Genomic DNA, 27,639 nt, shown 5'->3' on the forward strand with positions numbered 1-27,639 from the left:
CTAGATGATAGATGACAGATGAGAGATTTATTATAAGGAATTGGTTTATGAGATTATAGAGGCTAGCAAATAAAAAATCTGCAGAATGGACTGGCAATTTTGATCCCCTGGAAAGCTGATATTTCACTTTGAGTTTATTTTTATTTTTTTAAGATTTTATTTATTTAAGAGAGTGAGCAAAAGAGAGAAAACACGAACGGGGTGGAGGGGCAGGGGGAGAGAGAGAAGCAGACTCCCTACTGAGCAGGACCCTGGGATCACAAAGTGAGTTGAAGGCAGATGCTTAACTGACTGAGCCACCCAGGCACCCCATCAGTTTTTTAAGTCATCTGCTGTAGAACCAGGAAAAGCCCATATTGCAAATGAAGCAGGAAAACACAATGGACTGCTGGGAAATTCTTGCTCAGAGGAAGCTAGTCTCTCTCTCTCTTTTTAATTTTATTTAAATTCAGTTATTTAACACATAATGTATTATTAGTTTCAGAGGTAGAGTTCAGTGATTCATCAGTTGCTTATAACACCCAGTGCAAGTTACATCACGTGCCCTCCTTAATGTCCATCACCCAGTTACCCCATCTCCCCACCCCTCTCCTCTCCAGCAGCCCTCAGTTTGTTTCCTAGAGTTTAGAGTCTCTTATGAGGCCAGTCTTTTTGTTCTAGTCAGGCCTTCAACTGATTAGATGAGTTCCACCTACATCATGGAGAGCGATCTGCTTTCCTCAAAGTCCACTACTTTAAATATGAACTTTATCCAAAACCATCTTCACAAAAACAATTGAAATGTTTGACCAAATATTTGGGCACTCTGTAGCCCAGGCAAGCTGACACATAAAATTAACTATCACACTTACAGAAGGAAAAAAAAATCTCTCTGACGGGAATTTTCTGAAAAAACATTCTTAAAAAGTTACTTTATTCATAATGACTCTTGTTCCCACCAATTTGAGACTTACTGATCTATTATTTTCCTGTTTTGCCTCATACAGGCATTTTTCTCTAGACTCTATTAGCCAGATATGTCCCCAAAGAGCAAAATGGGTACTTTAATTTTTTAATTTAAAATTTTTATTCTTAACTAGCTAGACATTGTTCTCTCATTTGTTTGGTATTTATTTGGTTTATTTCATTTTTTTTCTTTTACTAGAATATAAAGGACATGAGAGCAGAAAGTATTTTTATCTTTTTCACTATTATGTTCTTAATACACTGCAGACAACTGTCTGGTACATGGTAAGTGCACAATAAAGAACTGTTGAAAAATGGAATAATAGAGCCACCTTTACCTTGAGGATACAGAACTTTAACCAGAAATTCACATGGCTATCCACCTGTATTTTACCAACACATCCGGTGTGGTTCTAACCACCCATATCTGAGTAACTTTGGGGTATTTTTGGACTTCCTTTCAGCTTCTGGTACATTGTGCCCAGTAGAAATATCTAAGGCTAAAACTATTCTCCATTTTCTCTATACTATTTTCTGGGTAATATCACATGAAAACATTTTAGGAGATGGAAAATGAAGACGGCTATATGGTGTTGGATTATAAGAATCTTTTCAAATCCAGGCAGAGGTCTAAAGGTAGGCATATTATCTCCCCTCATTCCGACTCCAGGATAAAATTGCATTACTCTCTTAAGAAGATTATCATCTTTGAATATTTTAAAGAGTTAAAATTAACTATATTCTCTGTTCACCTGGCTTTATATATGTATGTATATTTTGATTTATATTTTAAAAATATTGATTTTTAATTTATAGCTACAATCTTATTTTGGAATGCGTTTGAAATTTCCCTTTCTAGCAAATATGGAACCAGTAAACTGCAGATCTGTATGCCTAGAGTTGGTGTCCCTCATAAAATTGAGGAAACGTATTTTGAAGATTTTCAGCTAAGTGGAGGTCTTTTTACTTTTGAGTAAGCAAAAAGAATACCTATAGGCAAGAAAAAAAACTTATTTTGGATTTATTCTGTAATACAGACAATTGGTTAGTAAATTTCAAAAGTTTTACTACATACAGGATACATTCTACAAGTGTGCTATACGTATAATCAGATGCATGAAGTCCATAAAAATGAAAGTAAAACATACACATATTACCCAGATTTGAGAAACAGCACTTTTTATTATGACTTAGAAGATAAATTGTGAAATCCATAACCAAGATTATGATATTAAGTGCTTGCTTATTTATAAGCTAATAAAAACAGGGGAATAATTTTCTGAGTATCAGATTATTCAACTTTCTCTTTGGCCACTAAGATGACAAATTAGCTAGAATGGCTAGATTGAGATAGTGTTCCTATGGCATCTGCATGGAAAAGGATGTCTGTGTTCATTTTGTTTGTAGAAAGAGTGTATATATCCAACTTATTCAAAAGTGCTCAGATGTGGAAGCAAATATATAAGATTGAAAGAGAAAAATAATATATGTATATCCCTGTTCATTGTGTTTGGATGCTCCCTGTTTCCTCCCCTGTGAAGAGATCATTCCTGCCAGCTCTGATCCAAGAGAGTACTATGGCATAACTTCTATAAAAGCACCATTAATCAGAGATCTATGATGCTTAGATTGACAGTGATTCCTGTCCAAAAAGTCAAGCCAGGAAAATACAATATATCATATATAAAAGTGAAATAACATGAATATTACCAGTATAGTGATTGGTACATGATAGAACTTCAATAAATGTTTTTTCCTTCTTTTATTTCTAACGGTGGGTCATTAAAATAAATAATACATATAACAAATATGCACTTGGCAATGAACAATCCAAAATTAAAATTGAGAAAAACAATTCCATTTACAATAACATTGTATATATCTAGAATTATTCTGCATAGAATCATTCTACCTATAATTTATGCAATACATAATATGTTCATATTATATAATATATAGTATTGTATATAGGCAATATAAAATGTGTTTCTATTATATTTTATATATTAATATAAATACATATGATATAAATAATCAAGTGAGCTCTAAAATTCACCAAAAAACTCTCAATATTTCAGACTTCTCCCTGTATCCACGAGATTATCATCTTATGCTAGTATGCAGCTGTATTGGGATCCTTATTTTCATGATCACACTGATTTCCCTGAACTTTTGGGGTGAGCATGGAGTTTTTATTTACATTTGCACTTTTAGAACATAAATATTGATTTTTAATTCTTCTTTTTTTCAAAGATTTATTTATTTCAGAGAGAGAGAGCTTGTGTTCAAGTCAGGGGGAGGAACAAAGGGAGAGAGAGAAAGAGAATCTCAAGCAGACTGCCGGCTGAGTGGGAGCCTGATGAGGTCTTGATCTCACGATTCTGAGATCACAACCTGAGCCAAAATCAAGAGTTGGATGCCTAACCAACTGAGCCACCCAGGTGCCCTGATTTTTAATTCTTCTTAATATCAAGATCAACTCCACATTGTAGCCCCAAATTGGTAAATTAAACTGATCAGCCATATATGTCATATTCAAAATTATTTTAAATTTAAGAAAAATTAAGAAACAAATATAAAATTGACATTTATTCAGCATCTTTTCTTATGAAGAGCCTCCACTGAAAAGTTAGTTGACTTATTTTATAAAACATTAGTGATATATTTTTATGAAAAGAGTATGTGTTCATTGGTACTATTTTCAGAGATAATGATTTAAATGTACAAATGCGATGGTTAAAAAAGACAAAGGACCTGTTTGAAAACTATTTTAAATATACTTCTGTGCCATTTTTTTTCCCTGAAGGGATATTTAATGTGTATAATCTATAGTTGTTCTTTTCAAAACAACTAGACCAATTCATGGATTTCTATAATTCTGTACTTCTCTTGAAATGGTCATTCTTAAAAATGTAGGGCTAACGTGGGTTCTGTTTTATATGTAATACTGACATGGAAACATAAACTCGGGTGGTCTTTGATGAGATGTCTAAATATAAGTGAGCCCCAAGGCAAATTCTCTGAGGGAGACAAGGAAGTAGAGGGTCTATTTTTGTATTGGGCAGTTAAGTTTGTTTTTGTGTTTTCCCCAATACAACAGGGGAAAATACCAAATATTTCTAAGACAAAATAAATGTTCTACTTAATGTAATTGTTCTGTACTTTGCACAGCACTTTGGCTGGGAAGTTGTCAACTAATCATATCCTTCAAATATGTTCAAATTTTACTTGAAATCAAATTCCAATACTATGAAATTCTCCACCTATTTAACAGTCAATATTAGGTGACTAATATTTGTTTTCATGAGTCCACCTAAGTAAGCATTATTGTCTGTTAACCAACAATTCTAGGAAGTTGTACATACTGTAATAATTATTACTGCTTTTTTTTTAAGTTCTTAAAATTCAGGACAAATGGTTTCTTGTTAGGCACTAAATATAGTATGTACAGGCTACCATTGACCTCTTGTTTGACTCAGTTCTCTTTTCTGTAATACATAAGTGATAAAATATGTAATTGGTGTCTAATCATTGCTTTAGAGAAGGACCCTACTGAGAAGAAATCAGTAAAATTTGACACATTGGTAAAATATTAGTAGGGACAATATTTTTTCCTAGTGATATTATTTTAACAAATTAGTAACAGTTTCAATATTTGTGTTTCTATTAAGTTTGCACTTACACTTTGACCAGTTTAAAAATATTTTCCATGGCTTCTAGTTCAAAACAAAGTATTGACCATAAATATTTACATCTGCTCTCTCCCAAGATTCTGGGTTAGACCAGTAAAAGATATCAAAATTGAATAAATTAATATGAGCACAGGCCATGGAAAGGGTAGAATATTAGAAAAGAAATGAGAAGCAGAGGGAATAATGCTGTTGGATTAATCAATGGAGAGAATTGCAGTGTAGAGAAAGCACAGCAACAGCCCAGTGGAGACGAACCTGTTCCTCATGGCAAAACCCAGGCAGGACCCTTGTCAGAGAGGAGAGTATAGATTATAAACAGAAGTCTAAAAAAAATGTAATTAGCTGGAAGACTTTCTAAGGAATGCTCTTTTAGATTGTTGTCTTGACAACCTCTTACTCCACTCACACAGTAGCATTTGCCACTATATCATGCCAAAATCAAAAAACAAAACCAAAAACAAATCCTTGGAAAACAAGGAGATACATAACTAGAACAAGCTTGGGCTCCTCACTTAGAGAGTGGTGGTTGGTGCGATAGACATGTCCCCCTTACTTTGATTCTGGAGTGGGAGGGGGAGTAGTGTAGTGGATTACAGCGTAGCTTGGCTATTTCCAGTGTGTTTTCTATCTAAAAATTCATAGTAGCTAACAAAATATCCCAGAGTGTAGAGAAAAATATCAGTAAAAAAAAAAATCAATAAATATAAATATAAGAAATCTGAGACAAAAATACAAAATATTGTCCATCCAGAAAAGATAATGTCTCCCTAATAAATTCCTAGAGGAAGAGAACAGGGAGAAAAGTAGATGTGAATAAAACATAATTTTGAGGAGAAAAAAAACAAATGCCAAACCATGAGTTTCCAGCTTTTAAGAACCTACCAAATTCAGAGTAGGATATGCAAATAGATATAGATAGATGATAGATGGATGGATAGATATGAATAGGTAGATGATAGATAAATAGATAGATGATAGATAGATAAGATAATGAGAGAGAGAGATCTGCATCATATTTCAGGACACCAGGGGTAAAGATTTGATCTTAAGTTTTCTCCCCAAAGAGAAACAAATTGACCTCAGATTTTTCAATGTACATAAAAGGACACCACTTTAGTAATGCCTTCAACTTTATGAGCAAATCTAAACAAGTTTGTGTATTTATTTTTTATTTATTTTTAAACAAGTTTAAAACAAGAGTAATCAAGCAATATAATTTTTCCATGCATACTTTTGGAACAAATAGGGCAGGTGTGTGTGTGTGCTGATTTTAGATAGAGTGAAGCTAGCACAAGAATGTAATGAAAAGACATTTCAGGTTATCAGCTGTTCTAGGTCCCTGGGCAGCAATGAATTCAGTCTATATGGAAACAACCTATAAATAATGCTATAAGATGCTAAAGGAACTTGATATGGTAAAAAGGAGATTTTTTTTGGGGGGGTGGGTCTGGACCAAAAAGAAATAACAGTAATTTAAAAGATCATTGGGAAAAAGAAAACAATATACAAAAAAAGTAATGCGCATGAAGTTTAAGAAAGTACACATTATTTAGAATTGTGATCAGCACCTAAAAGAGTAAAAGTGGATATGGTAAAAAGTGGCTAATTTTGGGGAAAGAGAAGAGTAGAAGCAGAGTATAAGAGAGAGACTTTGAATTTTTATTTGACTGTCTTTGTTTTGTGCAAGTTTTTATTCTAACATACCTAGATTGCTACTTATTTTCAAATGTTTCTCATTATTATTTTCTTTTTGCACTGACTACAGATAAAAAAACCAGATTTCTCCCAGAAAGTAAATATCAGCCATCTAGCAGGTAATGTCTTGTCCTAACATGCTGCTCTATGTTTGAATGAAGAGATTCCCCAACTGGTCACATGAATTTAGGCAGATTAAACGGGAATTTTCTAAATTTTCAAGTGGGGATATAATACCCACATGATAGAATATTTACTGTAGATTAAATCAATGGTGGTGTTAATTTTAGTGTCAACTTGGCTAGGCCACACACAGCGCTCAGATATTGGAGCAAATACTGGCCTAGATGTTGCTGTAAAATTACTTTTTAGAGGAGATTAGCATTTATATCAGTAGATTCTGAGTTAAGCAGATTACCTTCCATACTGTGGGTGGGCCTTGCCCAATTAGCTGAAAGCCTTTAGAGAAAAAAAATACTGAGGTTCCCCAAAGGAAGAGGGAATTGGGCCTCCAGACTGCTTTTGGACAGGAGCTGCAATATCACCTCTTCCCTGGGTCTCCAGCTTGCCAGCCCGTCATGCACATTAGATAATAAAATAAAAGTAGAGACTTGTATAATAAATGTCCATGTACATTTCAAACAGCCTCAACATTTGTCAGTATATAATCAATATTATTTATGTCTCTCCCATCGTCACTCCTCCAAACCAGATTACATTAAAGCAATGATCAGATATGGATTCTGAGAAACAAACTGAGGGCTTCAGAGGGGAGGGGGGTGGGGGAATGGGATAGGCTGGTGATGGGTAGTAAGGAGGGCACGTATTGCATGGTGCACTGGGTGTTATACGCAACTAATGAATCATGGAACTTTACATCAAAAACCAGGGATGTACTGTACGGTAACTAACATAATATAATAAAAAAATATTATTATAAGGAAAAAAAGATATCATGCCATTTAGTATTTTAATATATCCGTATGTAATTAAAAAAACAGTTAAGGGCTCTTTTGCTTAACACAAACACAATACCATTATACATCTGTGCTACTTTTCTCTGGATGTGTAACAAATCACCACATGCTTAGCAGTTTAAGATAATAATTATTATTGTTGGGAGTATGGGCACAGCTTAACTCGGTCTTCTATTCAGGGTATCATTGGCTATAATTTAGGTGTTGACAAGATCACACACCTTTCTGGAGCTGAGGTTCCTCTTGCAGGCTCATGTGGTGGTTGGTACAATTCAGTTACTTATAGCTGTAGGACTGAAGTCACTGGTTTCTTGCTGGCTGTCATCCAGGGCGACTCTAGTTTCATATAGGACCCCTGCATTTCCTTGCCATCCTCTCTGTACATCCTCTCAAGATCTGAAGGCCCAATTCTTAAAAGAAAATAGGAATTATCTTTCTCTTTAGAAAAGGCCCAGGCCTGTTCTTAAAATCTTATATCTGATTAAATCAGACCTACCTGGGATAATCTCTTCATTCGTTCAAAATTGATGGCCTGCAGACCCTTCCCTAGTCTTCAAAATCTTTTCATCTTGCCACACCATATAACTTAATCACGGGAGGGCTGGTCTGTCATATTCACAGGTCTGACTCACACCAAAAGAAAGGGAATTCCACACACCAGGTACACTATGGGGCAGGAATCTTGGGAGATTTTAAAATTTCTCTAAGAATGTTTTATTCTGTCCACCACAGCTCCTAAAATAAAGTCATCAATAACTTCTTAAGATCGTCTACTATCCAGTCAGCATTAAAATGTCTTTTTTTCTTCCAAAAGATTTGTTAGAATCAGAATCATAACAAAGACCACAACTGGCATTTGGTTAAAATGTCTCTTGAGTATCTTAACCTGTAGGTCCTCTTTACCTCCTTTTATTTCTTCTTTGCCATTTATTCGTCAGAAAAAAAGAATGGATCATGGTTGTGTGTAATTTCTCACATTCTGGATTTTTCTGCTCAGATGTCCATGGTGTCATTTAACATGTTCCTCTATCTTATAAAGTAGTTTTAAAAACTAAGTATGTTAGGTGCCTAGAAACTCACCCACTGTAGTGGCTCTATGTGTTTGTTGTTGTTATGATGTAAAGCGTCTGAGACAGGAATTGGTATAAAGCGTTGCTCAATAAATATTTCATTCCATTCTCATCCCCCAGGATATTTCTTCTTATTTTAAAAGATGGCACTTGAACCTGAGTTCACAATAATAACTCTTTTGGACAATTAGTATCCACCTTTTGCATCATTCTTTTGGATATTTCAATATATTACACTAATCATTTAGGGCATTTTTAGGGTGTTTTGCAACTCTGCAACTATACTTCATAATAGCCACATAATGTAGTTACTTAGTCCAAATGACTCCTTCTCAAAAATAATAATAAATAGAAAGCTCCTTTCAATCATAAATTGGGAGGTATATTTGAGGTCATCTTATACTTTTTAACATGCTACTATGCACTGTTAGAACTGAGAATAGACTTATTCTGAGTCTACCAATATTTTGCAAAATTATAATTATTCAAGATTGGCAATGCTTTCCTGGCACAGAATGTATTAGTGAGTTAAGAATATATATGGAGTTTGTATGGAAATTATTCCTTGATAGTCCTCTTCAAGTCATATGTACTGATATTACTTTTATTTCCCATCTTAGCTGGACATATAAATTCAATTTCCTAAAATAGATTTTTACAAAAATTTAGGCTCATATATAACAGACTAAAAGATTAGCACTAAAAAATATAACATGCCTTAACTTATGGATATTTAATTCAATCATTTAATAATTAAATAACATATCAAAGTGCTATGTGATAGGAAATTCAAAGATGAATATGACAGTCACATTGACAACCTCCCAGTCGGGTAAAAGACAAGGAGATGCTCGCAAATGACTGGGACATGGACAATACACTCTTTGCTAAATGGCACCTAAATGTTATGAGTCTAGAGCCAGCAGAAATTATGACTGGTTAAAGACGTTGTTTTTGAGATGGAAGTACAGCTGAACAGTAAAATATAAGTCTAATTTAGATGAAGAAGAAGGAAGGGAAGGCTATTCAAGTGTAAGGAGAGAGTATGAATGAAAACACAGGAGGATCAAAGTATCCTATGAGAAATCATGTAAGTAATGCTAATGGTAAGTAATCTCACAGAAACAAAGTACAGGTTGTAAGGACAACCCCAAGAAAAGGAATTAGGCCAGATAGAGAGGTTTAAGCAATAGGCTCTTACTTGTGTTAGTTATAAATAATCAAAAATATTAAATATTTTTTTCTTCTAATTATGAGGGTCGGAATTCATATGCTTTTTTTCTCCCCAACCCTCACTCAAAATCCTGCCTCCATTCCAGAAATATACAGATTAATAAATTAATCTCATTCTTGTTCTGCTCTTAGAGTAGCCTTTTAATAACATATGGTCTATTCACACTTTATTGACTGTAAAGTCTAATCTTTTTTCTTACATTTTCCTTTAGGAAATATTTTTTTGTGCCCAGAAGACTGGCTGCTGAACCAAGGGAAATGCTACAGGTTTTCAATTTCTTCTAAAACTTGGAATGAGAGTCAACATGATTGTGCAAATCTACAGGCACATTTACCAGTGATCCAAACTTTGAACGAGCTGGTGAGGAATCAAATACAGGATCTAAGTACCCAAGGAAGAATTGCTAGGTGCAATTCTAAGAAGTGTGGGTGGTTTAGAACATTCGTTAGCCATAATATAATTACTGTTGTTTATTTAAAAAAAAAAAAACGTATTCTTTATGAAAGAAATGATTATTTACCATTCCATCGATGCCTGGCATAGTGCCTTATTCTATAGAGGGCATGGAATTTTTTGAATAAATTAGTAAATGACTACACCATTTCCTTGATAGGAGTTCATACAGAAGACTTTAAACCTGGAAATCCTGGTTGGATTGGACTGTATATTACATCTCCAGGAAAACAATGGATGTGGATAAATAAACACCTTTTTGTGGAACAAAATGAGTAAGTAATTATTTGAGGTGGAAGAATGGCAGCAATAATGTGGTTTTATTGATAGAAAGGTATTTTTAATAAGCTTCCATGATTTCCAGTTTTTTTTATCATTCTTCCTCCTTTCTTTTCTTCCTTTGCCCCCTCCTTTTCCTTTCCTATCTTTCTTTTTCAGAATTTTCTCTTTCTTCTTTGTTTCCTCTCCTTCTTCTTTTAACATGCACTAAAGATGAGAAGTAGGTCTAGAAAGTGCTCACTATGACATCTGGAAATTTTAATGGTCAAGAAATGATAATGACTTTATAATTTTTAAGCCCACTTAAATCTCACTTAAAATAATTTTCAGCAACTATATTCTTTTTTTTTTCAAGATTTTATTTATTTATTTGACAGAGAGAGACAGCCAGTGAGAGAGGGAACACAAGCAGGGAGAGTGGGAGAGGAAGAAGCAGGCTCCCAGCGGAGAAGCCTGATGTGGGGCCCGATCCCATAATGCCGGGATCACGCCCTGAGCCGAAGGCAGACGCTTAATGACTGTGCCACCCAGGCGTCCCATCGGCAACTATATTCTACATAGAAAATGCAAAGATAAAATTCCCCTATAAATAAAAGCGTCTGCAATGTATAAAAACACCTCTCGAGCTGAAATCAGAAAACGAGTTTGAAATTTTGCCCTTAGAATATTCTCCTAAACTTGGGGCACCTGGGTGGTTCAGCCAGTTAAGCATCCGACTCTTGATTTCACCTCAGGTCATGATATTGCAGTTGTGAGATGGAGCCCAGTGCTCAGTGCTCACTGGGGAGTCTGCTTGAGATTCTTTCCCTCACCTTCTCCCTCTGCCCCACCCACCTCTCTCACTCTCTCTCAAATAAATAAATAAATAAATAAATAAATAAATAAATAAATCTTTAAAAAGAAGAATATTCTAAACTTTTGATATCAATTTCTTTATCTGTATGAAAAGAATAATGAAGCTTCCCTCACAATGTTCTTCTGTGAACAACATAAGGTAATTCATATAAGGGTGTTTTAAAATTCTTTTTTTTTTTTTAAGATTTTATTTATTTATTTGACAGAGACAGCCAGCGAGAGAAGGAACACAGCAGGGGAGTGGGAGAGGAAGAAGCAGGCTCCCAGCGGAGGAGCCTGATGTGGGGCTCGATCCCAGAACGCTGGGATCACGCCCTGAGCCGAAGGCAGACGCTTAACGACTGCGCCACCCAGGTGCCCCCGAGGGTGTTTTAAAATTCTTAAGTGTCACATACATTTACACGTTCTCCTCTGTACCCTTGTTTTCTTTACACATCACTAGAGCACCTGGCCTGTGGCAGTTTTAAAGCAAAGGCCTTGGAGTCATAGTCCATTTCAGTCTCGATATTTATCTACTTCGAGATGCTTCCATTCTCCATATGTTATCATCTCTCATGCACATGAAACTATAGTGTGAAGTGGTATTCATTCTTTGTCCCTGCTTGGACAGCAATCTTAGACACAAATTAGTAAGGAACACCTAGGCCTTTCTCTCCCTCCCCCTTTGGAAACCAACATATTGTTAGGGCAGCATCTCTCTTTCAAAAAACTTTCATTTGATTATTTAAGGAGAAATGATATGCAAATGGTTATAATAGTGTTTGGTTTTTATTGTTAAATAGTAGTCAGCAACTGGAAAGAATAGTTAAGGTGATAGCTCTCTCCAAAAATATTCTCTTCACATATTTTCCTCATCATACTGTTGAAGTTAATGAAGAATTTAAACATCTAAATAGCTTTTTACTTTAACATAAATAAAAATTGTCCTCCTGAGTTAGGCTTTTCAACTCCTACTGGTATCTCTATTACCATGCAGTCTTTACTAAAAACTCATATTTTAGGGGCTCCTGGATGGTTCAGTCGGTTGAGTGTCTGACTCTTACTTTTGGCTCAGGTCATAATCTCAGGGTTGTGAGGGTGAGTGTGTCCCCATGCCCCTCATCAGGCTCTGCACTGGGCATGGAGTCTGCTTAAGATTGTCTCTCTCCCTCCCCCTCTGCCCCTCCCACTCTTCGTCTCTAAAAAATTTTAAACAGAGAGAAAAACTTACATTTTAATATTTAATTACCTTTTATAGAAAATTATTTTGCTGTGTGGAGAATGAATAGATGGAAAATGAAATTGAAATTGAAGTTCAGTCAGAAGGCTGTAACCAAAGATAAGGGAGAGGCAGTAGCAGCCTGGGCTGGGAGTGAATGGACATAAGGACCAATCCAGAGGCAGAATACCAGAACTTGTTGATACATGCAATTCGAGGGTGGAGAGAGAAGGAAGAGACAGTGATGCTTCTAGTCATCAGGCCGGAGCTTCTGTGGCAATGTTGCTCAAATAAGAAAGACATCCCAGGGGGAGGGTGTGGAGGGCAAGCAAAACAAGAGTGCCCAAATACAATTACTGGCAATAAAAGAAGAGTCTATTCTAAAACCTCTGCAACATTTTGGCTACTGAAGAATTACCTATATACGTTTGGCTGGAGGAAACTTTAAGAACCATAATCATTAATTTAAAATAAATGCTCTAACGTCTACATTTGATCTCCTAGTTTTCTCGTGATGGGACAAACGGATCACAAGAGCTGTGCAGTCATAACAGGAAATCAGGTATATTCTGAAGACTGTAACTCCAGATTTAATGGCATTTGCCAAAGAGACGTTGTCTGAACAACAAAAGCAAATCTGTGCATTTAAATAAAGACTTGGAATAAATTCTTGTGGCTGTTAACAGTGCCTATCTTTTTTTTTAATTGGAATGTAAATTTATTTATTTTCTATATTATTAAAAAACAAAATTCAAACAAATAAATTTGAAGATCTAATTGGCTTTATTCAATGACTCATGGAACTGGGCAGCATTCCCACCTAGCAAGTAAAAAGGAGCGCCAGCGAGCTCCAGAAAAGGAACGATAGGGCTGAAACAAGGAAGTCATATAGAACAAAACAAACAAAACAAGACAAACCAACAACGACAAAAGATTATTTTGGGCAAGGTCACCTTTCTTTGGCACACAAAAGGGGTCAATCAGGTGGATTATGTCATTAGTGTTGACCAGAAAATTCTCAACCAGTTAAAATTATATTTCTGGGGAGATTAAAACTGCAATTAGATTAGGTATTAAGTTTTGGTTTGGTGACATGGGCTTACTATTTTGGGCCTGTTGTCTCTTTTTTAACAATACAAATATAACATTTTCAAATATTCCATATAGAAATAATACTTCAAAATGAGGAAATATAACTTATTTTTAAACAAAAAAACACACTTTTCTATTATTTCAATGTCTAAAAAATAATTAAATTTAATCTTCTAAATTACCTTACCTTATTCTCTCTGTGTGTCTTATTTCTTGGGTTCTAACTCCTGAGCATCTGGTGAAGTAATAGCCGAGGCGCATAGATATAACATTTTTTTCTTCATGGTGGGCTTTTACCCCAAGGTAATTGTCTTCAATTTTTATCAAAAAGAAATCAAACTTTCAACTAGTATTAAGTACTCAGATGTTGTAAGTATGAGATGTCTATTTGAGTAATTTGATGTGATCCCAAATTTATTTCCCTTTAATCAAATTTATATATCATTTATATTTAAAATTATTATATTAAGAATGATCCCACTCCCTTAGTTTTCTTTTTTTTTTTTAAAGATTTTTTTTTAATTTATTTATTCGACAGAGATAGAGACAGCCAGCGAGAGAGGGAACACAAGCAGGGGGAGTGGGAGAGGAAGAAGCAGGCTCATAGCAGAGGAGCCTGATGTGGGGCTCGATCCCAGAATGCTGGGATCACACCCTGAGCCGAAGGCAAACGCTTAACCGCTGTGCCACTCAGGCTCCCCCCACTCCCTTAGTTTTCTAACTGAAGTTCTATACAATGTGAAGTTTCTTATTTTCCTCTAATGCATTTAAAACACATTTGTATTTCAAAATAAATGTAACAGTTTGTGTCCACTATATAAGTAAGGTCATTACTTAACTCCTCCAAATTGACCATAATAAATTATAAGCCATCAGGAATTTATACCCTAATAACTGTGAATCAAAGAAAAAAAGAGTGCATTACTCTAAATTACTAAGCAATTTACAAAATCAGTTTATAACCATGAAACAACACTAAAAATAAAACCTGTATTATGAATCAAATAAAACTTGGACTTAGCCAGAACTTAATACATCCAACTGTAATACACAATGGCATTCTAAAATGCATTATTTTCATGTTTTTTTTGATAACATCATGCATGGGTATAATTGCCCATACTTGATTACATGCTGACATTTGCTAAGTCATTTTCGTTCCCATATAGTGCCAGGGTAAACATTGACTAGTCAGCTTGCAAGAATTTCCTTTTCATTTATCAGAAAGTTTCAACTGTATCTAATTAGGAAAATAAGCCTCCATTAAAGATATGCAAGAAGGACATGTTCCTATGTGTTTGTAATATAGATACTCTCTTTTCCTCCCAGCTTCTCCACCCTACTATTTTCTCTTTCGCCTACACTCACTTCTTTCCTGCACTCATAGATTATGAGTAATTTATAGTTACCTAGTTACTCATAATAATTCATAGTTACCTAGGCAAGAATTTAAACTCAAGCTAATGTAATGTAGGTGGTTTTGATATATTTTTTTGAGTGCCCTGGAGAATTAGAATTTTACGACTGCACCCAGGGATATGTCATAAGCACATCCTATTTTCTTGTCCTTACTTGGGAAATTAATTTTTTTTCAATTATCTATTGTTTGGTTACTTCTGATATAATTATTCTAGTTTATATTCCACTGTCTAAGCTTTGTAATATTTTAAATTGAAGTATAATTGATACAGTATCCCATTAGTTTCAGGTGTATATCATAGTTATTTCACATTTTTATACATTACAAAACTATCCCCATGAGTCTAGTTACCATGTGTCACCATGCAAAGTTATTACAATATTAGTTACTGTATTCCCTATACTGTACATTACATCCCCTTGACGTATTTATTTTATCATTGGAAGTTTGTACCTCTTAATCTCTTTCCATCTACCTCACTTCCCCTTAATACCTCCCCCATTTGACAGCCAATAGTTTGTTTCCTGTATCTATAAGTCTGCTCCTGGTTTTTTTTTGTTTATTTGTTTTCTTTCTATTTTTTTGTTCCATATATAATTGAAATCATGCGGCATTTGTCTTTCTCTGTCTGACTTATTCCACTTCGCATAATACCCTCCTGGTCCATCCATGTTGTTGCAAATGGCAAGATTTCATTCTCTTATATGGCTGAGTAATACTCCATTGTATATATATATACCACATTTTTATTGATTCATCCATTGATGGACACTTAGATTCCTTCCATATCTTGGCTATCGTAAATACTGCAATTAATATAGGGGTATGAATATCTCTTTGAATTGTGTTTTTCTTTTCTTTGGGAAAGTACACCAAAATAGAATTGTTGAGTTTTATGGTAGTTCTATTTTTATATTGGGGGGAACCTCCATACTACATTCCATAGTGGCTGCACCAAGTTACCTTCCCACCAACAGTGTACAAGGATTCTTTTTTCTCTGTATCTTCACCAACATCACTCTCATTTTATTTCTTATCTTTTTGATAATAGTCAATCTGACAGATAGGAGATGATCTCTTTGTGGTTTCAAGTTGCAGTTCTCTAATGATTAGTGATGTTGAGCATTTTGTCATGTGCCACTTGGCCACCTGTGTTTGAAAAACGTCTATTCAAGCCTTCTGCTCATTTTTATTTTTTTTATTTTTATTTTTTTTAAGATTTTATTTATTTATTTAACACAGATAGAGACAGCCAGCGAGAGAGGGAACACAAGCAGGGGGAGTGGGAGAGGAAGAAGCAGGCTCATAGCGGAGGAGCCTGATGCGGGGCTCGATCCCATAACGCTGGGATCACGCCCTGAGCTGAAGGCAGATGCTCAACTGCTGTGCCACCCAGGCGCCCCTGCCCATTTTTAATGCTCATTTTTAATTAGTTTTTTATAAATTCCAAGTTATCTTTTCATTTTGCTGATGGTTTTCTTCACTGTGCAAAGCTCTTTAGTTTGAATAATCTCATTTGTTTATTTTAGCTTTTGTTGCCCTTGCCTGAGGAGACTGGTTTAAAAAAAAAATTCTTATGTCAAAGAGCTTACCAACTGTTTTCTTCTAAGAGTTTTATGATTTCGGGTCTTATAGTTAAGTCTTTAATCCAGTTTGAATTTACTTCTGTATATGGTGTAAGATAGTGGTCCAGTTTCATTCTTTGGCATGTAGCTGTCCAATTTTTCCAACACTATTTATTGAAATGACTGTCTTTTCCCCATTGTATATTCGTACCTCCTTTGTAATAGATTAATTGACCATATAAGTGTGGGTTTTATTTCTGTGCTCTCTATTCTATTCCATTGACTTATGTGTCTGTTTTTGTGCCAGTACCATATTGTTTTGATTACTACAGCTTGGTAGAATAGTTTGAAATCAGGGAGTGTGATGCCTCCAGCTTTGTTCTTCCTCAAGATTGCTTTCGCTATTTGGAGTCTTTTGTGATTCCATACAAATTTTAAGATTCTTGGTTCTAATCCTGTGAAAAATGTCATTGGTATTTTGATGAAGATTGCATTGAATCTGTAGATTGTTTTGAGTAATCTTTATAATTCAATGTATAATTCTGATCATTTATCAGTGATTTTTATCGATAGAGTTAGGATCCTTATTGGTGAGTTTTTCCTTGTTTTTAGGATGTTATTGAAGTGAATGTCTTTTCATAGGTGATTCTCTTGTAACATTTCTTTAAGCCAAAGTTATTATTGTTAGTATTTTGCAATATTTACGCATACAGAACACAGATATTTCTCTAACTTTTAAGCTAAGTAAATGTTGGCGGGCCTATCGATATAGATCTCTTTAAATTGGCTTAAAGTCATCTTTGCAGTCACAGGTCATCTAATTGTCATTACTTCATTTGGTTCTCTTTAGTAGAAGTTTCCTGACTTGTGCTTATAATGGGCAGTTGTGTGTCTTGAATTGATGAGGTTCATTCATTCAACAATTTTTAGCTCCTTTTTTAAAATTTGCAAAATTTGGTATTCAGTGGCATAACAAGTGAGAAATAACTGCTGCCCACCTAAGCCTTCTCTCTATCTCTGACATGTGATAGTTATTTTCCAGCTTTTTGCTCTATTAAAATTTAGGTTTGCTGCAAATCCACTTGATATCAATAAATCCCCTAGAACTATGGACTCCGTCAGCATTCAGAAAAGCAAAGGATCCATTCCCACTAATTTCAAACCTGAAAAGAACCATTAGAATTAGTTTGGGAACCACTTAAAGCTGTAATCAAAAATAAAATTAAGATTCATGTGATCTGAAACTTTACACAAAACATTGAGCTCCATACTCACTCATCACCATATGCTACAAAAAAATATCTGGTACATCAAAGGAATAGAAGACTGAATATAGCTATTTAATTATTATAATTATTAGTATAATTATTATAATTATTAGTATAATCTGTAAATTATTTATAACAATAAATAGAAAGGCAGCTATAGGTATAAATGAACACGGATAAACCATGAATATTCATGTAAGTCAATATCTATCGACATTTATCTATCTATATCTATTTCCATCCATTTATCAAGAGAGACTATGTTTGCTAAATTGAAAAATCTCTAGAGTTTCTTTAAAGCAGTTTTCTGGCATATTTTTAGCCAATGTTCCTTTTTGAAATTAAGGAATAAGATTTATATTTATTTGATGCATTTGAAACATACTGAGATAGAAACCAAAGAGACTAATTGCAATATTGTTTTTATTAATTTGCTCTGTTGATTTTTTTCTTCTTTTGCAATTAGTGTAATTTGTCTTATCTCACATATTTTAATATTTCTTTAATTGGTTCCCTCTGTTTATCTAGCACTTAACGAAATATTAAGGCAGGAGTACATAGATAAAAAAGAAAAGTCACACAGCAGTTGTTTCCAAGTGTAATAGTACGTAAGTGAGAAAACAACATTCACTCGTAACAGTTACATAAATAAATAATATTGTTTATGATGGACTTATGGAAAGTTAAAGATAAATACGTGGTCACTTATTCTTTAAACAAAAGATCTTGTATAAATATAACTAGTTTAAAAAAAGGTGCAAGTAGGGATGCCTGGGTGGCTTAGTTGCTTAAGCATCTGCCTTTGGCTCATGGTCATGATCCCAGGGTCCTGGGATCAAGCCCCACATTGGGCTGTCTGCTCCACGGGGAGCCTGCTTCTCTCTCTCCCTCTGCCGCCCCCTGCACCCGCTTTACTCTCTATCAGATAAATAAATAAATAAATAAATAAAATCTTTTAAAAAAGAAAGTGCAAGTAATACATATGTTTTGGCTTGGAAATTGCAAAAAAATTTGAATTTGAATTAGCAAAAGAAGTGTTTATTAGCAAGGCTTTGGCAATAAAAATAAAATGAAATAAGAAACAAAAATAAAACACAAAAAGAAAAATTTCACTGTGTGTCACTTCAAGTAGAAGGAAGACAGGTTGCTCTAAGGTATGTTTCAATGTGAAAAGGCACATGTCACAGGGTGAAAACTAAGAAAGGTAATTGCCCATAGAAAATAGAAAGATTTCTTTATAATAATACAACTCTAAATCATTTAAAATGTTTATACACCAGAATAAAACCTTTCCTACTAAATCTGAAAGTCACCAAGGACTGAATGTGGTGGCATTTGTCCATTTCCAAGACTCTCCTTGTTTCCTGTTCAATCCAATCCAGTGCATAAAAGTTCCTGTATGTCTCCTCAAAAACTCCTTTCACAAAAATCAGGGCAATATCCATTACTTCATATTTTAGAGCACATTGCTGAACATGTTTCTCACCCAATCTTCCCATCTTTTATGATTTCCATTCTAATCTGCATGCCCTAATGCTTCTTTAGCAACAAGTAGGGGTATTTAGGTTGTTTATCAGAAAGATTTTCACTTCTTAAATATCTGTAAGCAATAGAGTGACTTTCATCAAGTCATTGCAATTCACTGAGCTGCACTCTCTTGAAGTATCTTTTGGGATAATTTCTATCTCTCAAATGAGAAACTGGTGAGGAAAACATCTGAATTAATTTCCTTCAAACTAGACCATCAGTATGTTTTAGTCACAGAATGAATGACAAAGACTATAAACTGATATGATGTTACATGTGTTTGGATGACAAAATCAGGAGCTGAGCATTCTATAGGAACTGAGACAGAATGTTCTGTAAGGATGACAGAGACCTAATGCTTCTAGTTTGTTTTGTGCACAGGTCCTCTCTTAAAAATCACAGAGGAAGGATTCCGGGGGAAAGGGTTTAATAGAAAGTATAAGTACTGTTAAAATGGGAAAACTTGGTCATAAGCTACATTTGATCCTTGAACAATGCTGCCATGCAGTTGAAACCCCAAGCATAAATCTTGATTCCTCCCAAATTTGACTACTAATAGCTTACTGTTGACAGAATGCCTTAATGCTAATATAAACAATTAACACATATTGTGTATGTTATATATATTATATACTGCTTTCTTACAATAAAGTAAACTAGAGAAAACAAAATGTTATTCAGAAAATCATATGGAAGAGAAAATACACTTACAGTGCTGTACTATGATTACTGAAAACAATCTGCATGTAAGTGGACCTAACAGTTCAAACCTGTGTTGTTCAAGGGTCAACTGTCCTTTGAGTAGATACCAGAATAAGAATGTTATTGCTGCTGTATGTTTTCTCATATAATCAAAAATCAAACTAACTTCTGGATGATTATGATTAATTGCAAGAAAATATATTGAGTGATGGATTTCATTTCTCTTCTCTTCGCTCCTTGCTACATACAGGTTTGGACCACAAACCTATTAGTCAGCTTTCTTACTAGGAACAAACCTCTTTCCTTACCCGGTATTCCTGTAGCCCAAGTCCCTTTCCTTTGCCCTCTTTCACTTCTGTTCATGGTCTCATGCTCTTCAAACTGCTATTTCCCTCAGATCCTCAACCTAAATTCTAAGAGCCATATCTGGTTTTTGGTTTTAATTTTTCCAGGCTATTCTTGGCAGAATAAAAATGTAGAGGTGTTAAAAACAATCTATTTAATAATCTAAAAACATCAAATAAAGACATTTAGCTATATAAACAGCATACATTGTTATTAAGGACATAGCATCACCAGCTAATTTGACTAGGTTCAAATCCCAGTTCAACAAGTCCTGGCTGTGTGACAATGGCTATGTTACATAATATCTCTGTGCCTCACTGTGTTCATCTTTAAAATAGGATATTTTCATATGCACTTCATAGGCACTGGTTGAAGATTACACGAATTTTTATAGTTATAGTCCTTAGAACACTGTCTGACATAGTATCATATTCACTTTTTTCATTTTTATTCTTTGTGCAAACTTAAGCTCTGAAATGATTAAGAACTTTCCCCTTTTCTTACCATATCCTCTTGTGTATCAATATGAGCAAGTTCTGATCCCTGTGAACTGCAAAATCTTTTACTGGCTGTCCAATTTTTGGTATCCCTGGAAAAATAGAAACACTTCTTTCTTATTCCAATCCATTCGCCTGAACATTCCATAGTTTGGGGACATTTTGAAATTACTGCAAATATTGAAAAAAGTAAGAAATTGTCAAATAAAAAAATAAGTTAAAGAGTATCTCTACTCATTCTGATGAATCAGTTTTACTTTTACTCCTATGGTTTGCAGTCTGTAAAATTAACTTGATTCATGGGGATGATGGATAAATTCAATTCTGTTGTCTGTAAGGAAAACCACTTAATGGTCAAGCAGTCCATAGTTTATCCAATTTATTTGGCTTCTACTTTGAAGAATGGAGCTCCTGACTCTAATAGTCTATATTGACATCCTCCCAGAAACAGTGCATAAAATTTAACAATTGACAAACAGACCTAGAGACATGAATACAAATTAGGCCTCATGGACTAGGGTAAGAAAGGTAAGCTTACCTTTACCTTGCAGAAATGAAATGCTCATAGACAAGAAAGGACATCCAAGCTAGGGAAGTAAAACTCACCATACATGACAACAAAATATTGGAGTATGAGTTAGTAAAACATTTGTTCTACTTCACCAATATTCAGTGCCAAAGAAGCTGGAATCCTATTTCTTATGTTCCATAAATGAGTGAAACCATATGATAATTGTCTTTCTCTGCTTGACTTATTTCACTTAGCATAATCTCCTCCAGTCCCGTCCATGTTGCTGCAAATGTTGTGTAATCGTTCTTTCTGATGGCTGAGTAATATTCCATTGCATATATGGACCACATCTTCTTAATCCAGTCATCTGTTGAAGAGCATCTCAGCTCCTTCCATGATTTAGCTATTGTGGACAATGCAGCTATGAACATTGGGGTGCATATGGCCCTTCTCTTCACTACGTCTGTATCTTTGGGGTAAATACCCAGTAGAACATAAGAAATAGGAAGATCGTTAGGAGAAGGAAGGAAAGAATGAAGGGGGGGTAAACAGAAGAGGGAATGAACCATGAGATACTGTGGACTCTGGGAAACAAACTGAGGGCTTCAGAGGGGAGGGGGGTGGGGGAATGGGATAGACTGGTGACAGGTAGTAAGGAGGGCACATATTGCATGGTGCACTGGGTGTTATATGCAAGTAATGAATCATGGAACATTGCATCAAGAACTGGGGATGTACTGTATGGTGACTAATATAACAAAATAAATATTATTAAAAAAAACAAAAACAAAAAACAAAACAAAAAAAAAGAAGCTGGAATCATGACGAACTGATTTCTGCATATAGTGTTTTGAGAATTTTCTGTTTCAAGGTTTTAGTTAGGTGCTGAATAATCAGAATAAGATAAAGTTCTTACCCTCCAAATGTTTGAGTAAGTTAATGTAACTAGAAAAGAACCAAATAAACATTCAAATGTCAAGCCAACTCTAAAGCCTTCTCTCTTCATTTTGCCATGATATATAATGTATAACATATATATATATAACATAATATATAATATTATAACATAATTTGTGTGTGTATGTGTATAAAATACTTGGAAGCGGATCCAGGCTACCATACATAGGTAATGAACTATATTGTGTTTCCATTTTTTTATTAGTGAATGAATGAATGTAAATGCTTCTTATAGAAACACTTCTTTATAAATATGTAAATGCTCAGTCAGAAAGAGCTTGACACTTTTGATCTTGAGGTCATGAGTTCCAGCCCTAAGTCGGGTACAGAGATTACTAAAATAATAAAAATATAAACATTTAACTGCAAGATATTTAAATATCAATAACATTGAGCTCCAAGGACACTATGATGACAGAAAAAGCTATATGCAAGAAGAGTATTGGTACTCTGTGAATGACAAAGAAAACAAGAATAAAGAGTACTAACTGTTACTTTAATGTAAGTGCTAACAAGTGCTGTATTAAGCAAGGCATGCATATGGAAAATCAAAATCTGAGACTATCGAGTCATGGCTCAAGAATTAAAAAACCTACCTTTGAATTATTTTCATATGAGTCAATAATGTCCAGAAGAACATTGATATCTTCATTTTTACAAATCTACTCCAACAGAGAAAATCTTGCAACAAATCACTTGTGCCTTTATTTCGTTTTTTCTTTTAACATAATAAATATTTCATAGAACAACTATTAGTAATATAACTTAATCTTAATCCAAAAGAAATAAGAGCAAAGAAATACTGTAGTTATATAGGCAGTATTGCATGGTGGTTAGAATATCAGGAATTAGAGCCAGACAGACAAGAAGAGTCTCAATTCTGGGTCTGGAATTTGTTATTTGTGAGAGGCAACTTATTCACTCTGGTTTCTATTTCTTTGCCTGTAAATGGATTTCATAATTATATTTGTTTCATGGTCTTATAAGAATTAAATATAAATAATTAATATAGTGTATTTAATATTGGTTCTTTAACTGGCACAAAGTACTCTCAATTAAAAAACATAGCTATTGCTGTTGTTATGTGGTGGTCGTTTGAGAATTTATTATTATTTTACTCAAAGATTAAGAACTTCTATAAATTCAAGAAGATAACGATATTGTGAGATTTAGAGTATTTAGTTTTTTTGTTTTTTGTTAAGCAATCTCTACACCCAATGTGGGGTTCAAACTCATGACTTAGAGATCAAGTTAATGCTCAACTGACTGAGCCAGCCAGTGCCCCGAGAGTATTTAGGTTTTTTAATTTACTTTTTAAATTGAAGCATGGTGATATATTAGTTTCAGGTGTACAACATAGTGATTTGTCAATTTTATACACTACAAAATGCTCACCATGATAAATATAGTTAGCATCTGTCACCTTACAAAGTTATTATAATATTCTTGACCATATTCCCTATGCTGTATTTTTAATCTCTGTGATTTATTTATTTTATAACTAGAAATTTGTACCTCTTAATGCCTTCCACCTATTTTGCTCATCTGCCTAACACCCTCCCTCTGGCAACCACCAGTTTGCTCTCTGTATTTTTGAGTCTGTGTCTATTTTTTGTTTGTTTATTTTATTTTATTTTTAAAGATTCTACATATAAGTGAAATGATATGATATTTGTCTTTGTCTTACTTCACTTCACATAATACCCTCTAGGTCCATTCATGCTGTCACAATGGCAGGATTTCATTCTTTTAGTCTGAATAATATTCCATTATGTATATATACCACATCTTCTTATTTATTCATTTACAAATGATATATCCAATAAAGAGTTAATAACCAAAATACACAAGTAACTCATAACACAAAAAAACCAAATAATCCAATTAAAAAATGAACAGAGGACCTGAATAGACTTTTTTTCCAAAGAAGACATGCAGATGGCTAACAGACATGTGAAAAAATGCTCAACATCACTAATCATCAGGGAAATGCAAATCAAAACCATAATGAAATATCACCTCATCCCAGTCAGAATGGCTGGTATCAAGAAAAGGCTCAAGAGTATTTTTGAGAGGGACGCCTGGGTGGCTTAGTTGGTTAAGCAACTGCCTTCAGCTCAGGTCATGATCCTGGGGTCCTGGGATCAAGCCCTGCATTGGGCTCCCTACTCAGCAGGAACCCTGCTTCTCCCTCTCTCTCTGCCACTCCCCCTGCTTGTGTTCTCTTTCTGTGTGTCAAATAAATATATAAAAGCTTAAAAAGAAAAAAAAAGAGTATTTTTGAGAGAGACAAAGAATATGGTAAAACCTGCCAGACTGGTAGGAACCTGAGAACTTGTCTCTATAAGACCTTTTTGTTACTCCAGAATTGAGAGATCCAGGATTAAGTTTGAGAAAAGATTGGCCCCACTGGACATAAAGAACCATAGAAAGTGTATTAGCTCAGCCACTCACCTACTATTACAGGAATGACCAGTGTGAGAAGTATGATGCACATACAAAGGTATATTATCCAGCAATTTTTCAACTTGCAAACTGCAAAATAAATAAATATGTACTGTAAAATTTCCAGGGAAACCCTACCTGATTATTTATTTTTGTTTATTCCCCTTCATAATAGCTAATTTTAAAACTCTCATTAAAAGCATCTATATTTTAAAGTAATGAAGGATACAATGACCTTATAAAGCACAAAGAAGTGAAGTACCAATGACCACTGTAGCTGGTCAGGTAGGGCATCAGGGGTGGAAGGAGGGAGGAAAGGCAAGGTCATTTCAAAGGTAGAAGTAATGTGAATGGTGGATTGTTGTCAAGAAAGTATAAGGTTCAACAAAAGGGCTATCATCAGACAAATGGCTCTAAAAGATATATAAATAACAAAATCAAAAATAGGGGAGAAAGGAAAGTCATAAAGTCAAATGACAGAAGAAAAATGTAAGATAAATGGTTTTCTTTATTCCATAAGCAATAGGGAGAAATTTAATGCATTTAAGCAAGGAAATGTCAAGATAAAAGCAGTAATTTGTGGTGAGCAGAAAGAATTAGAGAGGGGATTTGGCACTCATGGAAATGTTAAGAGATTAAAAAAAACAGTAACAACTTTAGTAGTGATTAAGATCATCTAGTCTGACAAATTATTGGCATATGTAGAAAGAATGTTTTCCATACACACGTTTAAATGTCAAGTAAAAGGATTTGGAAAGTCAGGAAGATGGCAGAGCCGAAAGACCCGAGGCTCCTCTCATCCCATGAACACAATTAGAGAACTATCAAATTATCTTAAATACCCTGTAAGTCAACCTGAAGATTGACAGAACAAACTTGTCGAGAGCAAAATGGAGTCTCTCATATCAAGCAGGGGTCTGTGTCAAGCAGTGATGCAAGTACTTAAAGGTACCGCATCTATGAGATATCACTGGGACCAGCATCAGCTGACAGGCCAGAATTGATAACAAGCGGAACTCGAGGAGGTCTGCAAGGGGCCTAAGACTAATTAAATCCCTTTAAAAAGGAGAGGATTTTTGCAGCACACTGTCAGACTCTTCAGACATGACCTCTTTATGTCTGATCACTTAGAAAAGCCAAAGGCTCTGCTTGACTGATCTCTGAACAGAATGAGATCCTCACTGCTTGAACATAATAAGTAGTAAATACCAAGAGTTGACCCAGACCAGATTAGTCTTATCTCAACTACACACCCATAGACTGACTTTGCGTTTGGTTTATTAACTTCCTACACCCTTCTGCTATCTTTGTTGTGTGGTTTACCTTATGTTCTGCTGTGTGTGCTGTGTGAGGAGTCAAGTTTAATTGCACAGTGAAATGTCATTGAGTTTGAAATCCTGAACCTGCTTTATAATTGTGATTAACTTTGCTTTATGATTGAATAAAGGGGACATTATGAAAAGACACAACTCATATATGCACCTTCATAGCGTGCTCATGACAAAACTCCATAACTAAAAGGAGAGAGGATGCCACATCGAAGAAGGTAGGTAGAAGAGAAAGAGGTCACAGGTGCTATGGAGGGGAGAGAGCTGTGGTTGAGCAGAAGGCCAAGAGAGGAGGGAGAACACAAGGCAATGCACAAGAACATTTCCCCAAAGACATTGGCTTGAAAAATGAGAAACGCTGAATTTTGTGAGTTCTGGCAATGAGTGGGGCTTAAATCTGGAGTTTTAAAGATCAGTAGGCTTGGCTGGAATACAGTCCAGAGTACTCTGCTGCTCCTGGAGATAAGGTAGGCAAACAATCTGGGAGCAGAGAGTATGGAAATGGTGATCTCAAGAACTCTGGGGACCCACACAGGGGAGATTATTCACACTTCTTGGAACTCATCCCTGAGAGGCAACATTCATGGAAATGCATCTCCAGGAACAAAGGAGCTGGCTGGTGCCATTTCCCTCCCCCACACCTTAGTATAAAAACAGAGTCATCTGCAAGAAGCAATGCAGTGCCAACACTAACTTCCTTACACCAAGCCCCACACCCTTGCTCTCTGGTGGAACTGCCTTTCTCAGTCACACTTGCCTCAGTCCCAGTACAGTGGGCCCCTCCTCCAGAAGACCAGCACAAACCCCTGCCCACACCATGTCTCCCAACAAGAGAGTTATACAGGGCCTCAGTTCTGGTGGAGTTGGAATCAGGTCTCATTTCACAAGCAGACCACAGCACACCTAGTTAAAACTCACTGCATTGAGTTTTAACTGCCCATAACAGGAAAGGAGAACCTCTACAGGTGACTGGCATGAAGGATATAGCAACCAAACACAATAGCAGAGCACACGCAGCACACTGGAAACACTCCCTAAAGAACCAGGTCCTAGACACTACATGACCTCTTTTTCATAAAGCCACTACTTTTAGGAGCAGGAGACATGACTGGCTTTTCTAACACAGAGAAGAAGGCAGAGATGTAGACAAAATGCCAAGATGGAGGAATTCATCCCAAATGAAAGTATAAGATAAGGCCACTGCCAGAGATCTAAGTGAAACAGATCTAAGTAACATGCCTGACGAAGAATTTAAAGCAACAATCATAAGGATACTCATTGGTCTTGAGAAAAGAATGGAAGACATCAGTGAGACCCTTACCACAGAGATAAAAGAGTTAAAAAAGAAACAATCAGAGATGAAGAGTGCAATAAATGAGATTGGAAACAGGCTTGATGGAATAAACAGTGGGCTGGAAGAAGCAGCAGAATGAATTAGTGACATAGAAGACAAAATTATGGAAAAGAATGATGCTGAAAAAAGAGAGAAAGAAGAATTATGCAACATGAGAATAGACTTAAGGAACTCAGTGACTCCACCAGACATAATAACATTCGTATTATAGAAGTCCCAGAGAAGAAGAG

The 27,639-nt window shown here is 35.1% G+C and overlaps 2 protein-coding genes across 2 annotated transcripts; one reads left to right on the forward strand and one right to left on the reverse strand.

Moving 5' to 3' along the window:
• Nucleotides 1–1,511: 1,511 nt before the first annotated feature.
• On the forward strand, nucleotides 1,512–13,020 carry KLRF2 (killer cell lectin like receptor F2). Its single transcript, XM_048216566.1, is given in 7 exon segments — nucleotides 1,512–1,581; nucleotides 3,024–3,133; nucleotides 6,403–6,451; nucleotides 9,825–9,973; nucleotides 10,227–10,242; nucleotides 10,245–10,341; nucleotides 12,903–13,020. Coding segments are annotated over 7 exon segments (609 nt in total).
• A 4,509-nt stretch (nucleotides 13,021–17,529) lies between these two features.
• Nucleotides 17,530–20,962, reverse strand: CLEC2A (C-type lectin domain family 2 member A). The gene is made up of 3 exons (XM_026502804.3): nucleotides 20,822–20,962; nucleotides 19,057–19,160; nucleotides 17,530–17,638 (listed from the first exon to the last, which is right to left on the reverse strand). Exons 1-3 carry the CDS (start codon nucleotides 20,960–20,962, stop codon nucleotides 17,530–17,532), a joined length of 354 nt encoding a protein of 117 aa, XP_026358589.3.
• Nucleotides 20,963–27,639: the final 6,677 nt, after the last annotated feature.

Source organism: Ursus arctos, unplaced genomic scaffold (genome assembly GCF_023065955.2).
Source record: "Ursus arctos isolate Adak ecotype North America unplaced genomic scaffold, UrsArc2.0 scaffold_26, whole genome shotgun sequence".
Taxonomy (NCBI): domain Eukaryota; kingdom Metazoa; phylum Chordata; class Mammalia; order Carnivora; family Ursidae; genus Ursus; species Ursus arctos.

What these genes read in the sequence shown, in the direction of transcription:
- CLEC2A (XM_026502804.3), bottom strand. Translation starts at nt 20,962, where the DNA reads ATGGAATGTTCAGGCGAATGGATTGGAATAAGAAAGAAGTGTTTCTAT. An exon ending in TTGATACACAAGAGGATATG is followed by an intron (nt 19,161 to 20,821) that starts GTAAGAAAAGGG and finishes TTTTTGTGAAAG; the next exon opens with GAGTTTTTGAGGAGACATAC. An exon ending in GCCACCACATTCAGTCCTTG is followed by an intron (nt 17,639 to 19,056) that starts GTGACTTTCAGA and finishes GGTTCTTTTCAG; the next exon opens with GTTTGAAATTAGTGGGAATG.